The sequence below is a fragment of the Cimex lectularius genome, unplaced genomic scaffold (genome assembly GCF_000648675.2).
Source record: "Cimex lectularius strain Harlan isolate CLEC.00 unplaced genomic scaffold, Clec_2.1 scaffold265, whole genome shotgun sequence".
In the NCBI taxonomy this organism is placed as follows: Eukaryota; Metazoa; Arthropoda; class Insecta; order Hemiptera; family Cimicidae; genus Cimex; species Cimex lectularius.
The window spans coordinates 355,509-375,585 of record NW_019392812.1 but is presented as its reverse complement, the minus strand read 5'-3'; the positions used below and the strand labels follow the sequence as shown (position 1 = coordinate 375,585).

The window sequence follows — 20,077 nt, the reverse complement described above, 5'->3', positions numbered from 1 at the left end:
CAGTTTTACAAGCTTAATTCTTGCACCAATTGACTCAGCAGGGTCATTCCCATTGAAAACAACTGCAAATAAGTTGAAAAAAATTCTGTTTTTTTTTTTCATTTATCTCGAAAACTAAGTTTTACAAGTTTATTTCTAATGTCAATCGATTCAGCAGGGTCTTAACATTGAAAACAACTATAAATATGCAAAAAAAATCTGATTTTCTCTCTCTCTCTTTTTTTACGTTTATCTCGAAAACTAAAAAGTTTACGATCATAATTCTTATGCTATTGTTGGTTGGAAAAATGGAGTTGAAATTTGGCTTGCATAAAAAAATTCATCGTGAAAACGTCAGGTCAATATAAATAACACTATCACACACAATCTTTGATTTTTTATAGATAATTATAATATATATTTTTCTATTAAATCAACCTATATAACAGTATAATACATAATAAATATTTCTTTTACATAATACTTACTTATCAAAAGCATTATATATATTTATATATAAATCTCATTTCTTTTAAATAATAAATGATTCTCCTTCAGATGAAGGCAATTATGACTATAACAAACAAACTAATAGCAAATTATTAGTGTTATGATTCATAATACATTTCTTAAAAGACACAGCCACTTTTCTCTGATGCTTTGAAAAAATGTGAATGATTAAAAAAAAATTAAAATTAAATAACAAGAGAAAACAAAAGGGACGGGAGGAGTTTGATGGAAAGGGGATAAGAAAGGCTGGCCGTCGGTTAACGAGTCCTCGTGTACGCTTGTTGAGGATGCGACTCGGTGACTAGAAGTCTAAATGCAGTGCGGGTGATTTCTCTTTCCTTCGAACGGCTACTTTCTTCACTGCGACGTCGATATCGAAAACAGGGGCCCGACGCGCATAAACACCTTCGTAAGCAACGATCTGAGCTCCGGTTTCAAGTCCAGGGCGATCATGTTGCAAAGGAGGAAATAATGCGCGTTTATATGAACTTGGAGCTAAAAACCAAAAACGATTTATGTGCTTGATATCAGCCTTAATAAATTACAACCTAATATAAAAAATCAGGGATAAGGAAAGAAAAAAAAAAGAAAGAAAAACCAGTCAAATTCCTCCTCAATTCCATACTTTTGATATTAACAGCTAACAAATATAAACCTTTAATTATTGGGTTGGTGCAAAATTATTGCAGGATTTAAAAATTTGTTTTATTTGTGCAAGTCCTTGTCATAAAGCTAAATCCTCAAACCTAATTTATGCATTAAGATAAATATTTTTAACTCTTATTTTTTATAGAAAACAATTTAGTTTATATTGAATTTTATAAGAATGAGGACCTTCAAAATTAAATATGTCCAAACTAGATTTTCATCAAATTTATTTGTACAAATTTAAACTAGGGCGAAGTGACGCCCAAACCACATGTAACATCAATACAGTTTGGGAGGGGGAAGCATTAACGAATGCACGGTGCAGCGATGGTTTCAGAGATTTCAATCTTGAAGACAAGGAAGGTCGCAGTAGACCTTTTGTCGTGGGCGACGACCAAATCAAAACGTTGATCGAAGAAAATTCATATTAGACAACACGGAAAATTGCACAAGAGCTTAGCTTACCAAAATGATCCATTTCTCGATCAAATCATGTGTGATGAGAAATGGATTCTGTACGATAACAGGAGGCATACAGGACAGAAGTTGGACAAGGATGAAGAGCCAAAACATTTCCCAAAACCAAATCTGCGCCCAAAAAAGGTGACTGTTTGGTGATGTACTGAGGTTGTTCACTATAATTTCCTGAATTATGGTGAAACTCACAGCAGAGCCAAGGAATTGACAAAATGTGCGGGAAACAGCAAGATTGTTGTCCTGCATTGGTAAACCATAAGAGGCCAATTCTTCTTCACAATAACACGCCAGGCAATTTTTTTTTAAGCCATTTGATCACTCGGGTAAATTTTTTTACAGAATGCGGTGCCAAAACGCCTTCCAAGACTTTATCGTGAGTCAAAATAAAGATTTTTATGTCACCAAAATAAAAGTGCTTATTACAAAATGGCAAAGATGTACAGATTGTAAGGGAAAATATTTCACATAAATTTTCTTTATTTTATAAAAATTGTTTTGACTGCCCTTTCACAACCTGCATTATTTTTGCACCGGACCAATACAACATTAAAAATTATAGCTTTAACCAGAATGAATTTATGACTGAAGTGGATGAGATCTACCGCCTGCCTGATTTATATATATAACAATTGTAACTTCCATCCAGTTATCCCATCACATGCAAAAAAAATGGTATTTTGATTTATTGTTAATGTCGTTTGGTTATTTGCGTGGTAATTAGTAACCGTTAGTCGATGATTATTCAGAAATCGTGAGATGCGGTCTGGTATGAAGTAGGTTTCAGAAAAACATTTTCTTTGTCTTGCCAACGTTTCAATCTTTACTGAGATCATTTTGAAGGGGTGGGGAAGGAAGTCAGTGTAGAAAGACATTTTTGTATAAGGAGTCGGTGTCATTGGAGTGAAAAGAGCTGACGAAGGGGAAAAAACGTTGGCCTTCAAAAAACAGCAATATCTCACCGGCACTCTCAACACGACACACAAGAATGGCACACTTACGCAGAAAACAAACACTGAGTGAGTAGAAATACTTTGATTGAATGAAAAAAATATATTTTTTGCATTGTATAAATTCACTTTTTCCACATCCTACATGTATTTGTTAAATTTAAACTATGTTTGTAAATCCCAGGCCCTGAAGATGATCTCAATAAAGATCAAAACGTTGGCACGATAAAGAAAATGTTTTTCTGAAATCTACATCACACCAGACTGCATCTCACGATTTCTGAATAATTTTGATCACTCTTGAGGGGTAAATTTTTTACAGAATGCGGTGCCAAGGTGCCAAAACGCCTTCCAAGAGTTTATCGTGAGTCGAAATAAGGATTCTTATGTCAGCAAAATAAAAGCGCTTATTACACGTTGGCAAAGATGTATAGATTGTAAGGGAAAATATTTCGAATAAATTGTCTTTATTTTTATAAAAAGTGTTTTGACTGCCTTTTCAAAACCTGCATTATTTTTGCACCAGACCAATACAAAATTAGAAATTATGAGTTTTTCTTCGTGCAGTGGATGAGATCTACCACCTGCCTGTTTTATACAAAAAGTGTTACTTCCATCCAGTTATCCTATCACCTAAAGAAAAAATGGTATTTTGATAAATTGTTAATGCGGTATGGTTTTTATTTTACTTTATTTTTTTTAACTGTTTTATTTTATTTATTTATTTTTTAATAGCTGACTGCCTACTAGCTTTCAAACCTGTCTGTCTTGCAGAAGAGATCGCCGAAATACAATGCTCATCGATGTATATTTCACCACGTTCTAAATCCCGCTGACTTTTCATCCAGTAAAAGACAACGTGCGTTCAATTAAAACCCATCATTGCCTCAGTGAATCCACTTGAGAAAAATCAGTTAGGGAAGAAATAAACGACCAGTTTTAATCATTTTTATGTTGTTGAAAAATCCGTTCAAAATTTCAAACCGGAGCTCAGCTTACCCCTACATTACATCACATCGGCTTTTTCGCCCATTTTAAAAATACCCATTTGTTCAGCCTGCAGGGTAATAAACCGGTAATTTGGTCGTTAACTATCATTTTGGTCTGCCTTATACTTGCTGGGTTGGTCAAATCTCGGATTACCGCCATCTTCAATGTGTCTATGTAACAATAGGCTATGTGTTCTAGAAGGGACTGGTGAAAAACAGCTCACTTTATATATTTTGTTAATGAGTAACCTGTTGTTGATTTCGCCTTGTTGTTTCCAGGATAAACCCACAAACCAATATTGGTCGCATACTCTGAACAAAATGATTGACAAAACCAAAACGCGTCTGACAGACCAACCCAGTAACGTTAGGCAGATCAGGATGATTACTAAATATCAAAATAAATGCTTGATTTTTTATGAATATTAAGACTTAACTGCTGTGTTTCTTATATCACTGAATCTTTTTTTTTTTTTTTTTTTTTTTTTTTTTTTTTTTTTTTAATGTTGGGATTACCTGACAGAGATTGCAAGTGTAATATAGGATAGATAGATCTTGTCCACTCTAAGAAGAAATACTCATAAATTCATTATGATTAAAGCAATGTTTAAAATCGTAAATAAAGTTTTGTATTTTTTAATCATGCAAATCATTAGAAACAGTTTCTAAATACTGATGAAAACGGATATTACTCGAAAGCTTGGCAAAGGAACTGGTAAACTATCCCTGATGTTTTATATAAAATTATAAGAATTTGTCTTTATTTTAAAGTTTAATACGCACCTTTTCATCAGGCATTTTGAGTAATCTTGTAAAAAAGAGTAATAACAAAGAAGTCCATACGGTACGATGTGTCTCAGACGGTATCGCAAGGAAATAAGATAGGGAATCATTTGTCACCTGAAAAAAAAAAAAAAAGCGAAATAATTTAAAAAAGGAAATGATGTCGCGAATAATTACTTGGATCAACATGTGCTGGACTTTTGGCCAAGCGTCCCTCCTTCCCTCGTCGCACGACATCTTGAGAAGGATGCGTAAAGCGCAGGCGAGGCTCGACGTCTCCTGCGCAATCAGATCGGGCTTCTTTTCGCCGTAAATTCCTGTTTATTAAAAAAAAAAAAATCGATAATATTTCTTTCGAAATAAAGAGAAATACAAATTCTTACCGGCTTTCCAGAGAAGATTGCGCTGATTGTGGTTCGTGTTGAACTGTTTAGCGAGCGAGTGCACTTCGAGAAGGCAGTCGGTGAGCATAATGAGATGCTGACTGCTGAGACTGGTGTACATGCCCTGTTCCTCCCTTTGCGTCTCAGCCAACCCTTCTCCCACTTCGCCCTTTATTATTAAAAAAAAAAAAAAAAATTAAGATTAGTTTAAATTGTATCCTTACCATTGAAAAATGTGTGAGGTGTTAACAACAATGTAGCATAGGATGTTTCAGATTTTTTTTTGTTCATTAACGGGGAATTTTAGCAAGCATTATGCCTCAGAATTTGGTATATGCGACATATTTATAAGTTTATATTAAATAGGATGATGCATAATATTTTTTATTTACTACAGTAGAACCTATAATATATAATCATTGTACCTGGGCCATTGCTAGATTTTCTAGATCCTCTTTTCGCGAAGTCGCCGGATAGAAAATGATGTTGTCGACGGTTTGAATTAGCTCGAGCTGAACCATGTTTTGAATTGAGTAGAGCTGCGGCTGGTGGTTCTTCTCTTCGGGCGTCCATTTGAGGAGTCCGTGCGGCGCTGTCGACTGGAACATTTTGAGCAGGCACTGGCAAGTCATGTCCCAAGTCTGTTCGGTGAACTGCTGCCCGGTTGATATTACGAGGTTTTCAAGGCAGTTGGTCCCCGAAGTCGCTAGCTGCTCGTTCTCTAAAATAAAAATAAAGAAATAATCGTAATATATAAAATAAAAGACGAAAACCGAGGCGGACTCACTCTGTCTGACACACCAGAGAAGCTGGTTGTATAGATCTTCGAGCAACAGAGGGCCCAGTATGTGGAAATATTGAGTAAATACGTCGACGATGGCGTACAGAGCGTGGTTGCATGTCGTCGTCATCCACTCTGCTTTCTGTTGGCACGTAACAGGCTTTAAGCCCATATTTATTTAAATTATGTTAGATTAATTTTGTTATAAAAATCCTCTGTAACCATTAATAATATTAACATTTATGATTAAATTTTTTTTAAAGTTATTCAAGCATCGTTCAAGATTTGTTAAAAGTTTTAGTTTTGAAATCACCCTGTGCATTTTAGCTCACCCAAGTGCATATAAACTTTATGAGAAGGAAAAAAAATTGTTACGCACTTTTCATTTTGTACAGGAAAAACCTCAATCCTTGTAAATTTAAAATATTAAAATAAACCCTACACCTGAAACATTTTGAAAATAAATTATTCTATTAAAGAGATAATACTGGTGTAATCAAGAGAGGAAAAAATTTGAGCAATACACCTTAGGCGTCATATTCGTCAAGAGATGCAACCAGGTCATGCACATGCCCCAATATTGTCCAAAATCTTTTTTTAAAAAATGTACCAAAGTATGCGGTAAAATAAACTCATGCGCGTTCAACCGTAATACTTACAAAATATTAGAAAAAAAATGCTTTAGAATTAGGAAAAAGTATGATTTATCATGCCGCTGTTTGAAAATTCCTTATTACTCAAAATTGTTTTCGTACATATCTCGATAAAATGTATTTGTTCAAACGATCAGAACAACTTTTCCGTTCCTCGGTAAAAAAGATAGGATTTGTATACATTTAAAACCCCTCTATAATGGCTATATGTAAAAATATTTGTTACGATCATTTAAAAAAAAAAATAATAATAAAAATAAAAATTTAAAACAAACACACTACTTTCTTGCATGTTTTGTTACAAAGGGGGTTTCACTGTATACAAAAAATAAAATAAATGTATTTTCCCCCTTTAAAAGAACATGGGTTATATAGTTATGAAATTTTACGCTATGAGTATGACAGGTTAACTATTTATGAGACTATCTGATTCTTCATGTTACCTTATTAATTAATGTGTGGTGATTAGTGACCGTTAGTAGATGATTATTCAGAAATCGTGAGATGCGGTGTGATGTAGGCTTCAGAAAAACATTTTCTTTATCGTGCCAACGTTTCAATCTTTATTGAGATCATCTTCAGGGCCTGGTATGTACAAACATTGTTTAAATTTAACAAATTCACTTTTTTCCACATCCTACATGTATTTGTTAAATTTAAACTATGTTTGTAAATCCCAGGCCCTGAAGATGATCTCAATAAAGATTGAAACGTTAGCACGACAAAGAAAATATTTTTCTGAAACCTACATCACACCAGATCGCATCTCACGATTTCTGCATAATCTTATTAATTAATATTACTTGATATCTCAGGTTCTATTAGGACGATTCCTCATTCTGATGTTCAACTATCGTTATAATTTTCTGCCTTCTATCTTTATAGTCGTGTAAAAATATTTTAATTTGACGTGTTCGTTATGGCTGTCATTTTGGAAACCTTTCCCCTATACCTCGTTCCAGAACGATACACCCTTCTAGAGAAAATCCAGCTTTTCAAAGTTTGTAGGGTGTTAGGGGTATTTTTGGAATTGAATCGGTGTACAGGCCTTTAGTATAGCTAGGAAGACAGTTTTTCAAATTCATTTTTTTGAAATTTTTTACAATTTTTTTGTTGTTTTTTTTTTTTTTTTTGAGGGGGGATTTTGTTCGTATTTTGATCTTTACAAATCAGTGCCATAACGAACATTTTAAACAACAAAAAACACTGAATTATGTTGATTAGGTATTTTTTTCTTTATACCGGTTGTATTTGTGTGGTTCAACCCAAATGCTATCAATCAAGAAGAACTTTTTTCCCATTAAAAACAAATACATTGTTAAAATTTAGATATAACCATTCCTTTAGTTACCATTTAATATGTACATAAAACTAAAATAAATGAGAAAACCCCGAGTTTAAAGAAAAAAGCCGCCCAGGTATTGTATACACACTCCGTTTTAATTAAGTACATACCGTCATTCCGATCAACTCAGTGTTTTCCTCGAGTTTTGGATCCGTCGATTTCGGCTGTAATAATTATAACTACTGAATAACGAGGAAACAAAAATGACAAAGGAAAAAATAAATAAAAAAAATTTCAAGTAAATAAAGTAATGAGTGGCAAGCGATCACGTGATGTTAGCGTGGCTTACGTCTGACTGCAGTTCGGGATGTTTCATGTTGTCGAAAATCCTAAAGAGGACTTGAAAAAGGTCACACCACCAGTGAGGTTTGAAGGCCTGCCCGTGCGTCTTGACGATGTCGAATAGAATCGTAAGCGCACGCGTCCTGACGTCGAGTTTGCACCTTGAGACGATGCAGGAAAGCTCGAATAGAAGAGGGAACCAGCCTCGCACCCACGGGCCGTCCTCGCTATTGTCCCAGTGTTCAGAAACCACCTAAAATATTTTTGTTTTAAATACACTTTTCCCGATGGGATATTTTTTTCGAAATTTACGTAAGGTTTGTCGTGTACGCAGTCCGCGCAGGATCGGATCAAACGGATCGCCTCCATGCTTGTATCGGGGAAACTCGCGTTGCACGCAAACTCCGACAGGCATTTGACGGCATCCTGAAAACTGTCAAGCATCACGCTGAAATGTTCGGCGTAAAGATGTTCTGAAATGTAAAAAAACATTGCTTTTACAAAGATAAATTATCACTAAAAATAAATAAAAAATAAAAACACACTTATAATATGGGCTGTTGTGTGAAAAGCCATTTCTACTATGTTCTCCTCATGATCGCAAGCCGCCAAGTGAAATACGCTGAAGATGTTCTTCCAGCCGGACTTAATATTGTGCGCTTGCGAATTGACCATCTGCGCTATACACCTCACAACCATGTCTCTTATCGTAGGGTTACTAAAAATACAGACAAATTATTAAAAAATTTAAATTAATACTTTAAAAAAAAAAATTGAACTTACGTGCTTTTCTTCATGATATGCTCGAAAGGACGGAGGAAATCTTTCTGGAACCTGAAATTGGGAAATTCACCCTTTTCAATGAATTTCATGGACAACTGCCTCAGCGAGTCGATCGCGAATATAGCGATGTCGACGTTCGGATGGCATCCGACTGTGTTGAACAGTTCGCCGAGGACCTGCCAAATCTTCGACCATTGCAGACGTATTCTTTCCATGTTGTAGTACGATATCTCAACAAGCTTCTGCAACGAGAACATCCTAGGACCCGACGGGTGGTTCAACTCCTCTGCGCACACCTTAAAATAATAAACATTTTTTTTTTTTTTAATTCAATTCAGCAATTTTAACTAAATTAATACCTGGCATAGAGCTTTCACAAAGTCAACAATGGCATCACCGTCAAGGCGTAGAGATCCAGTGAATATACGATCAACTGCGACGACCACGCTCTGAGAACTTGTCTCGCCTATTGACTCTTTAACGCTCGCTGTAAAAAATTAAAAATTAAATATCAAAAACCCTTACTTATATAATTAATTATTTCACTTACGATCGAGTGAACCGAGGTTAAGCTTAATTGACAAAATATCGACTGCTTTATTATTTGGAAAGTACTGGGGCTTTATTGAAGTCCCTGCTACCTGGGCGAGTTCTAAAGACGAGATACATTTAACTATGTCCAACCAAGAACATCCCAAGTAGTTTCCTTTAAAAAAAAAAAAAAAAAAAAAAAAAAATATGATTGAAAAATTAAATAAAACCACTAAAAAAACATACCATCAGTATGTGCAACATAAATCAATGTTTTGATTGTATTTATGTTCTTTGCTTTCATCTCTGTGATAGGCGAGTTTGCAGTTAGAAGCGTAAATCTTGCCAATGCTTGAACATACGCGTCTCGTTCGAGCTAAAAATCAAAATTATTTAAGCGAAGTTGTTTTAAAATGCTTTCTTGAACATGTTAAATGATTTGAATTAATTACCGTCATGTGGAATATTGCAGCGATTCTAATCGCGCACCGTATACCCTCGAGGCAGAGGGCGGCGATCTCCGGGTCGTCGCAGTCTTGAAGACCTACGCTGAACGCCGCTAAAAACGGTGTCCACGAAAGCTACAAATGAAAGAAAAAAACCCGATGATTGATAATGAAAACTTTTAGTTTAAAAATTAACCACCTTAAACATCGGCTTGACGTGTTCGAGATGTTTCGCCGAAGTGAACGGCGCTTGGACGTGGCTGACTGATTCCATAAGATTTTTCGCCGCGGTCGATATCACCTCCATCTCCATGTTCCAGAGAAGTTTCCTTTTCTTTTCATTTGCGATCACTGAAATTTTGGATAAAATCGAATCAGACTTTGACAGTGAAAATTATTTCTCGGGTAAATACCTTGTTTCCCTGATTTACGGGAAGCATGTCGAAAAAAGCCTTAATTTAATTTAAACGTGAATAGCTTTGCTATGTTAAACGTACGTTGTAACGGTGGACCGTCTGACAATGAGATCGTCTTACCTTGTTTGCCCGGTTTGTTGGTCGCTTTCATTTTTATCTCATGCCCTGCAATCTCATCATAAATATTGCTTAAATACTCTTCGGGCAGGTCTTCAGAATCGCTTATGCCTCGATTTAGCTTAATGTACTGCTCCTTTGTCATTTTATGCTTGACCTACAAAAAAAAATTTCGTTTAATTAAAGCCTTGTATAGAAAGCACAAGCAGTATTTTATGCCGATCACAATAATCTGATAATAATTCCATGAGTTAAGAAAAAAAATTGGTGATCAGTCTGATACTACATGAGATCAAGTATCACATATATAGCACCAGTATTGACAATATGGTCAATATTTTTTAAACAAAACTGAGAAAATATTTAAAGAGATACCTGCGGTGAGTGGAGGTCAGTGGTCAACATGATAATAGAGTAAGCGAGAACATAAGCAGTATCAGCACTTGCAAAAAGTCCATTGCTAGGAATAAAAATATATTTAGAATTTTATAATAAACACGATTTTATGTTTTACTACTTTGGATTGCATTCGCAGTATCTGCTTGCAAACTTCTCCATCAGCCTGTCGATTTTTTGCGCTTCGCCCGGAAGCCTGAAACCCTGGAGGAATTGTCTCAGAGCGGCGACGAGGTCCTTGCCGCTGAAGTCCATCTGGTCGACGTACTTGTACATGACTTCTTTGGCAAAATCCGTGTTGTCACCTAGAAGATCACCTATTCCTGTCTTATCGAGCCTTTCGTCCGAGTGGAGCCAGTCGGCGACCTCGACGGTCGATTTACCGAGGACGCCTTGCTCCTGCAGATAGACCACGCCTTTTTTCCCCGAACGGTTAAACCTGTCAAATTGTCATATAAATAAATAAAACAAAGGCGATAAAAAAAAAAAAAGTTTACATTTCAATTCCAGTTTCCCAGATTTCTTTTTGATGTTTTAACTGCTGGAGCTGTTGCGGTACGTCCTGTTTTCCCGTTTCGCTCCCGAGAGAGCTGACACTTCCGTACGACCTTAGACTCGTCTTAGGCGTACTTGAATCATCATGGTTTGTCTTTGTTTCCAAACCTGAAAATAATCTATGCTTGATGATGGGCCTTTTTTTTTTAATTTTTTTTTATCTTAATTTCACTAATATACCAAGGCTGGCGTTTAGATTTGGGTTTACGTAAAGATCCTTGCTCCATTCGACCATACATTTGAGAATCGACACCAAACACTCGAGACCTTTGATCCTCATGGACATTTCTTGATTCGGCGTCGCTCCCAACTCGAGTGCCTGTCTCCCTTGCGCAATTTTTGATAAATCATTCACCAATCTGAAAACACAAAAAAACCTTAAATACATTTGTTTTGGTATTATTCAATCAAGTAAAAGTGATTGAATATAATATACTCTATGAATAAAAGGAAATTCTCAAGTTAAACTTACTTCAATTTAAAATAAAAATCAAGAAACAGAAAATTTTAAGTATTGAGGTTTAAAATAGTTATTGTTTGTATAGTAAAGAAAATTTACCTTTCAAATAAATTAGCGGCACTTAAATCACAGTCGTAGTTGACATACATGTCGACGACGCTTTGAGCATCGGCGCATATCCGAGTCAACGCTTGTATCACCATCCACTTGTGTTCGAAAGTCGAGCTCGACGTCTCAAGAATGTTCAGAAAGATGTCTTTGAAGAAAACCTCGATCTGCATCTTCAAGTGCATCTTGAACTTCTCGAGGAGCGCCAGGAATATAGAAAGCGACAGCTCGAACACCTGCGGCACAGACGAGACGCCGTTCTTCGAAAGGGCGACGCACAAGTATTGCTTGATCGCCGACACGAACATCGTGTTCGTTCTGAAAACCGGCCCGGCCGACTGCAGAATCGAAAGTATCAGGTGCAACGAGAGTATCTTCGAACGCAGTTCATGACACCTAGAAATTATTTTTTTATTGTATTCATTTTTTTTTTTTTTTTTTTTTTTTTTGTTCTCTACGACTTACTTAGGATCTATCATCCCGTCCGGTAAAGGCTTCATTGACAGTTTGCAAAGCGTTCTGAAAACAAGGAATGCATCTTTTTGAAGTATGTGAGTAAAATGGGCTTGGATTTTGTTATTGTCGCCGTCAGCACCGACCCCTGCTGTTATAACTTCGCCAACATCCATGCTGTCCTGAAACACATAATTTATTGTAAAATCCTATGTATTGGCTGTGCGATGGTGAACCGGGTCGTAACCGAACATTTTACCTATCCTCGCTGGTCTGGGAACCAACACAAAAAATAGTGAAATGCCAAAAGTTATCTGACAGTCCAACTCAGTGAAGATTGGCAGACCAAAATTATCAGTAATGATCATATATTATCTTTATATATTTTTTAAAGAAAAAAAAAATTTAATCCAGACAAAATTAAAACTTACTTCACTCACTTGTGAAGGCACTCTATTTAAAGAATTAGACTGAATATGATTGTGAGCAGGTTCTGGCTCTTCCGTGTTAGCCTGTTTATCTTGATTGTCCAGAACTGTAATAACAATTTTAAAAAATAATAATAAAGTCTAGGTTTAATAATTATTGATGTTAAAAAAATTATTAAACTCACTCGGAAGGTTATCGACAATACTGTTCAAAATTTGAGTAACAACCTCTGCACTTGTCGGCTCTGACTCTTCAGGAGGGACTTCACGTAGTTTTTCCACCTCCTCGACCGCCTGGGCCTCCATGCGGGCGAAGATGACATTTATCGCCTGAGTCAGTGTCGCCCGGGCGGTCGTCTGGTTGATTAGGTTCTTGCTCCCGATGTAGATGCTGTAGAGGGTCTTGATGCTGAGAAGGACGGTACCTTCGTGTATCTCGACGTGCTGAGACGTCGAAACGGTAAGGACGGCCTGTAACGTTCCAAACAAGCTGTGCTAATGTCGATTTTACTTTGCCACCGAAATCGTTACCTTGATGATTTGCAGCTGTACATTCTCGTCCGTCTGTGGGTTGATGAAACAATTGCAAATCGTCTCAACAATCCTATCGATCAACAATTTACCGGGGGTTGTCGAATCAGGAATGTTCCCAGTCAAATGGCCATAGGCAATTAATTTCTACAAATAATTTAATAAATTACCATTCAACAATCAATAAACGATATGAAAGTAATAGTAATAGTCAGCTAGGTCATAACCGGCACACATTTTTCCTATCTGGGTTTTTAATATTTCAGCATTTTCCACTTACGGTTGCAACCGGGACATATCTGCACCCTTTACACACGTAGAATCGATATTCATTCACTCACCAATAAACTTACAACACGCTAATAAATACACTCATTTGTCTACTCACACACCGTACTACAAACAATTAAGAATAATTTGAGGGCCACCAAGGTACTTGATATTCCGCCGATGACCACTCCTCTCATTTATACAAGACTAAGCCTAGGAACAGAATACGACAAATTGTCTGTTCTCAGTCACACCAATTCCAATTAAAGTACCATCATCAATCATGCTAATAAATACTCATTTGTCTGCACACATGCTACTATGTACAAATAAATGATAAAAAGGGGGCCACCGTAGTACTTAATTTCACTAATTTTGTGGTCCGCTTGACCAATTAAATCATTACAATTAATTAAGGTTTTTAGTTGAGATGAAAAAAAGGAATGAAAAATAGCAAAAAGGAGGGAAAACTCATAAGGTGGGGTTGAGATAGGAAGATGTCCGAGTGGATCGAGGTCACGATAGCTCAAGTGGTAGAGCAGCGGCTTATCTAGCCGAAGATCGTGGGTTCGAATCCCACTCGTGCCATTAACTTTTTGTCATCTCAACTAAAAACCTTAATTTTTTTTTTTGGCATCGTTTGAGCATCCGCCATTTTTTTTTTTTTTTNTTTTGAGAAATAAATAAGTGAGTGCTGGTCCCCTTAGGCAGGCTTGGGCATTCTCTTGCTTTCCGGCTGCGCCTTGCCTGCCCCTTCGGGCTTCCGCATGCTGCGAAGGAGAAAGAAAAAAAAAGAAAAAAAGAAAAGAAAAACCTTAATTAATTGTAGTACTTAATATTCTGCCGATGACCTTGAGTTGTTTTTCGTTTGTTTTTATTTGCTTTCTTTACACTGGTACAATTGAACGTATAAAACTTTAAACTTCTTTATAAAAATAAACAACAATTAATTAATGTTGTGCTTACGTTTTAAATTAACTATTAATATTTATACCTCGTTATTATGGAAAACTAACATCAATACAAGTTTTTGTTTTTGAGTATATTTTGAAATTTTGACTTTTTTTCTGAAAACTTAAAAAAACTTATGCACAAGTGAGCATTTCTTCTTAATATAGAAACAAAATTTAACACTTTTAATTGATCTAAATCATATCTAAGCATAACAATAAAAGAAATTAGTATCACCTTATCTTTTGAAAACAAATCATATTAATTATAACAATAATTTTCAATTACAATTCACGCCATTGACTAAGCTCGGGTCAATATGTACTAATAGGATCTTATTGATTATTTCTATGCATTATATAATAGTTTGACATATTGCCTTCAGCCAACGTTTAAAATAGCAACGACATTGATTCTACTTACGTTATATTCCGACCAAAATTTCATTTATAAAACATTCTCAAAAATATATAATTATTAGTTCATTGGAATTGATTTTTTTTTAATGATTCCTTTGCCTATTTTGCTACTGTAAAGTATAGAATGATTAAAAAAAAAAAAAAAATATTGCTTAGCGTGAACAATTGATTTTCTCAGCCTCGACAATATCTTGTCAATATGAAAGATACCGGATCATAAATTTTTATCAACCGTGAGATGGATTTTTAACATCCCGACTCTTTCAAAGAGATAACAGAAGTTACCTTTATTTTATAAGCTCCTTATATAAAATATAAAAGAATTTTTTTTTAAAAAGCATAAAATCCTCAATACTGATCGAACATATAAGCGAATAAAACCATGATTCGATAAATCATTTAAACTAACATAACCAGAACAATACAACCAAATAATCAAGTTTTTATTTTATGGGCTATCAGCTTCACTAAAAGTTCAAATGTTCACAAGATTACATATCAAAGATAACAGAAGCATACACGTTCACAATTTTAATTTCTAAAAATATTGTAAGAGAGTGAGTGAGTATAAGATGTAATTATTAATGTAAAGTAATACAGTAAATCCTCTTGCTATCGGACACTCACTGTATAACTACTTTTGTCCTTGTTTGGAAGGTGTCCTCTAAGGAGAGATTTTTCTAGCTGACTTTATATGTACAGTTACTACATGTAAGGTTTTAATTCTGATGTATACTTTTAATGGCTTTACATTCTTTTAAAAATTTTCCCTTCTAGCATTTTGATAAGCTTTAATTTTCCTATACTAGGCATCAAGTCAATCTTTGGCGAGGCGGGGCCTTGTTTACATGAACAAATTTGAATTTAAATTTAAATCATGTAAGGAAAACAATACCAGAAAGAAAGTAAGATAAAAACTATATAATCTTATCTTGTTATTCTTATTATATTCTACAGTTTGTATTAAAATTTATTTTTTTATCTTGACCCACTCTATTCAACAGAAGGGGAGACATCCAAAAAATTTTGGTTGTCTCCGTCTGTGGAATTGTGTGTCCACAGACGGAGACAACCAAAATTTTTTGGATGTCTCCCCTTCTGTTGAATAGAGTAGGTCGAGATAAAAAATAAGATAGGTTGTAGGAAAGAGTGAACAAACTGACGGAAATGGTTCAATTCAATATTTGTAAACATAAGGGGTTATTTTATCTCTCGGAAGAAGAATAGAAGCACCTAAGAAAAATATAATACAAAAGGGAGGGAGGGAGGGAGAGAGAGAGAGGGAGGGAGAGAGAGAGAGAGAGAGNGAGAGAATAAATGGGTAAGAAAAAAAAGTGTAAGGGGTGAGAAAGAAAGGGACACGGAGAATAGAGAGAGTGAGAGAAATGCTTATCATGATGTAATATCACTGATAATATAAAATACCTTTATCCATCTAACTACTCCCTTTAGTCGATACTAATTTTGTAAAACTATCTTGTCAAATTTTAACAGGGGGCAGTAGCCGTCTTGGTAGTTTTCGGGCCAATTTTTTTAACTTTTTCGTATCACTGTCATCCTCCAGCCAGACCCAATAAGTTCTACACCCTTTATGACTGTGCCCTAAAATTTCCTATCTTTGAGCCTTCCACATACCATGGATAACCACACACATTAATTCTTCATTATTCCGACATGAAGTGAATTAAGACATTATTGTGTAAAAACTTTACTAAATCATACTGTAGTGAGCACATCAAAGTTAGGGTTATCAGTGTATTTATTTTAACAGGGGAGCAGTGAGTAGAGCATGAAAAATGGCCTCTTGGAAGTTTTTTTGCCAATTTGTTTTCTACTTTTTCATATTTATTCAGATATCGTGAGATGCGGTCGGGTGTGATGTAGGTTTCAGAAAAACATTTTCTTTATCGTGCCAACGTTTCGATCTTTTATTGCGATCATCTTCAGGGCTCAAAGTGTTTGTCTTCTGTGTAATTGTGCCATCCTTGTGTGTCGTGTTGAGAGTGCACACTTGAGCCCTGAAGATGATCTCAATAAAAGATCGAAACTGTTTTTCTGAAACCTACATCACACCCGACTGCATCTCACGATATCTGAATAACTATCGATTAACGGTCACTAATCTCTACACACTTTTTCATATTACTGACACTCATTCATACATTATAACTCCGACATGAGGTGGCAAATGAATCAAGGCATTATTGTGCAACATACAATTTAAAAACTTTACTAATACTAATCATACTGATGTTGACGTATCAAAGTTGGTTCTCTTATCACTGTATTTATTTTAACAGGGAGGCAATAGGGCATGGAAAATGGCCACTTGGTAGTTTTTTTATTAATATTTTTTTTAATTTTTCATATCTTTTAATTAATTATTCTTTTTAGGTGACTTGGTTGAGGTGAAAAAGTCACTGGCACAAGCGGGATTCAAACCCACGATCTTCGGCTGATAAGCCGCTGCTCTACCACTTGAGCTATTATGACTTCAATCCACTCGGACACCAACTCCCCATCTCAACCCCACCTTTTGAATTTTATTTACCTATTTTTCAAATGTGAAATCAGGATTCGATTCGCAGCGACTTATGAAATGGCCACGGGAAGCTGTTAGTAAAGCAATACTTCTTTTACTTATTAAATCCATTATGTTTAGTGGTCTAATTGACCAAATTACTTCCTTCAATTAATTATTCTTTTCATGTAAGGCCCTGGTTGAGAGAAAAAGTTAGTGCCACGAGTGGGAATCGGACCCACTCCCATAGCCGTCAAGGGTTCGAATCCCGCTTGGGACACTAACTTTTTCATCTCAACCAAGACGTTACATAAAAAGAATAATTAATTGAAAAAAGTAATCAAGGCATTATTGTGCAACATAGAATTTAAAAACTTTACCGAATCATACTGTAAGTTGGCGGAGCAAAAGTTAATGTTATCATGGAGCATGGAAAATGGCCGCTTGGTAGTTTTGTGGCCAATTTTTTTCTACTTTTTCAAATCATTGATGCTCATTAATTCTTCATTATAATTCTGACATGGTGGCGAATGAATCAAGGCATTATTGTGCAACATACAATTTAAAAACTTTACCAAATCATACTGTAAGTTGGCGCAGCAAAAGTTAGTGTTATCACGGAGGATGGAAAATGGCCGCTTGGTAGTTTTGTGGCCAATTATTTTTCTACTTTTTCAAATCATTGATGCTCATTAATTCTTCATTATAATTTTGACATGATGGTGGCAAATGAATCAAGGCATTATTGTGCAACATACAATTTAAAAACTTTACCAAATCATACTGTAAGTTGGCAGAGCAAAAGTTAGTGTTATCACGGAGCATGGAAAATGGCCGCTTGGTCATTTTTTGGCTAATTTTTTCTACCTAATCATATCATTGGAAGTTACTAGTTGTGATGTTAAACGAATCATGGCATTATTGCTGAATAAAATATACGATTTAGAAACTTAACCAAATCATACTATTGTTGACGTATCAAAGCTGTTATCTTATCAGTGTGTATATTTTAACAGGGGGCAGTAGAGAACGAACAATGGCTGTCTTGGTCATTTTCCGTCCAATTTTTCTACAGTCAAAAGGGTAATTTTTAGACAATTTATCCACTATCAGTGTGATACCTGCAGGCAGTCGAGAGCGGTGACGACTATCTTCGGCGACCTGCTCTGACAGGCGAGTTCGAAAGGCAAGAAGTACTTTTCAGCCGAGACGATGTCGTTCCCTTCCCTCGGGAGCGGGAGGGTCGAGGACGAAGGATCCTCGATATCGCCCTCCTTCAGCTCTTTCCTTATATCATCTAAAAAGGTAATACGGCAAATTAGGCAACCTGGCCGGTTGACGGTAGGGTCCAAAGCGGAAAACAGAACACAAAAAAAAAATTAAAACGAAAAATGGGAAAAACGGCGGATCGTTGCATAAGAATTACCTAATGCCACCTCACAGGCGGTCTTCAACTGTGAATGGTGCGACTTCTTGATGTCCTTGTCGCTGAGGATCCTCTCTAAAGCCTTGACGATGAACATCTCTTTTGATTTGAAACTGTTTTGCATTTTTCAAAAGAGGAACGGCCGACGGCTTCGCCATAAATCGTTCGGATCCGGTCCGCTCCCACTAAACATAACTGCGACTGGCTGACGTTATTGTGACAACCATTTTGAGGTGGACGAGGCAGGCAACAGAGACCGTGGTGGTTAACCGACGATACGAACGCATCCGACGGAATCTGACACAACTAATTAAACAAGGATAAACCCATAGGGTTCTTACTCATAGTTTAAGAAAATAATTTAAAAAATATAATAATTTAAAAACTAAGAACTATCTTTTAAAAAAATATTAAACATTCAATTATGTACCGTTTAAAAGTTAAAATTTATTTATTTACACTGGTAAATACTCCCAGTTACAACTTGTATAAGAGCTATTGGTTAAGTAATGTTTAAGAAAGAAAAAATATTTTTGAGCAAGTTTCTTTTCTTTTTTAAATATTACTTAAAAATAATACTAATTTTTTATATGAATAAACTTAAATTAAAGATACAAATTGTTCATAAATCTTTTTCAAAAAAGCTGTATATAATGATAAATTCGATTTTTTTAAATAATTAAATAAATGTAGATTCTGATGGGTGAAAATTCCCGAAATGTCAAAAAAAATTTAATGTAATACTAACATAAATTAAACAACATAATCCCATCTTTATCATTTATAAACCCATACGGTACAATTCTATACCATTTATGTTAAAAATTTTTCCCCTTTCTCTTTTTACAAGTGTTCGCAAGAGCAGAGGTCATATAAACCCTCAAGGTGCCGGTGTTTTTGAAGAAAAGCCCATTGGTAAGTATGTAAGTGTCGGGTTCGAATGCAGGGCCGTTGGATTCGAACCCCGGACCTCTACCTTACAGCGATGAGCGCCGTGTCAAATCTCAACCGCTGTGGCCACCGACGCCCCCCCAAAATTTATTTATCTTCACAGGTAAATACACCCAGTTACAAGTTATATAAAAGATATTGTTAAGTAATATTACTTAAAAATAATACCCTTTTTTATATAAATAAACTTAAAGTACAGATGCATAATGGTCATAAATCTTTTTAAAAATTTAAAAACAAATTGAATTTTTTTTTGTTAATAATTAGATACATGTAGATTCCGATGATGGGTGAAAATTTCCAAAAAATGTAATGTAAAAATAAAGCGGAAAATAAAAAGCATGTAAACGTTTATTTTATAAAAAAGACCCAAAATTAAATATAAAAATTTAGTATTATTCTTTAAGCTGAAGTTAAATAGTTGTAAAAAATATTCGTCAGCAAGTAAACTTTTCTTTTTTTAAATATTACTTAAAAGTAATAGTAATTTTTTTATACTAATAAACTTAAATTACAGTTGCAAAATGGTCATATATCT

General features: G+C 35.3%; 1 protein-coding gene across 7 annotated transcripts; it reads right to left on the bottom strand.

Annotated features, from left to right (window-relative positions):
• Positions 1 to 373: 373 nt before the first annotated feature.
• LOC106663006 (brefeldin A-inhibited guanine nucleotide-exchange protein 1) lies at positions 374 to 18,848 on the bottom strand. Of its 7 annotated transcripts, none has more exons than XM_024228273.1 (28): positions 18,589 to 18,848; positions 18,284 to 18,489; positions 13,002 to 13,148; positions 12,656 to 12,941; positions 12,474 to 12,577; positions 12,055 to 12,224; positions 11,581 to 11,985; positions 11,202 to 11,380; positions 10,964 to 11,129; positions 10,588 to 10,905; positions 10,446 to 10,530; positions 10,074 to 10,227; positions 9,737 to 9,888; positions 9,544 to 9,672; positions 9,338 to 9,467; positions 9,111 to 9,266; positions 8,920 to 9,047; positions 8,561 to 8,856; positions 8,323 to 8,495; positions 8,090 to 8,250; positions 7,785 to 8,030; positions 7,606 to 7,659; positions 5,504 to 5,657; positions 5,142 to 5,437; positions 4,717 to 4,885; positions 4,511 to 4,650; positions 4,334 to 4,450; positions 374 to 984 (listed from the first exon to the last, which is right to left on the bottom strand). In XM_024228273.1, exons 1-28 carry the CDS (start codon positions 18,710 to 18,712, stop codon positions 847 to 849), a joined length of 4,983 nt encoding a protein of 1,660 aa, XP_024084041.1. In that variant the 5' UTR covers positions 18,713 to 18,848; the 3' UTR covers positions 374 to 846. The 7 variants fall into 7 exon arrangements, with proteins under 7 accessions (XP_024084041.1, XP_024084043.1, XP_024084042.1 ...); XM_024228275.1 differs by having other exon boundaries at positions 5,504 to 5,639; XM_024228274.1 differs by having other exon boundaries at positions 12,483 to 12,577.
• Between the last annotated feature and the right edge of the window lie 1,229 nt (positions 18,849 to 20,077).

What these genes read in the sequence shown, in the direction of transcription:
- LOC106663006 (XM_024228273.1), bottom strand. Translation starts at nt 18,712, where the DNA reads ATGCAAAACAGTTTCAAATCAAAAGAGATGTTCATCGTCAAGGCTTTA. An exon ending in TTGTGAAAGCTCTATGCCAG is followed by an intron (nt 8,857 to 8,919) that starts GTATTAATTTAG and finishes TATTATTTTAAG; the next exon opens with GTGTGCGCAGAGGAGTTGAA. An exon ending in TCAAAATGCCTGATGAAAAG is followed by an intron (nt 985 to 4,333) that starts GTGCGTATTAAA and finishes TTTGGTTTTTAG; the next exon opens with CTCCAAGTTCATATAAACGC.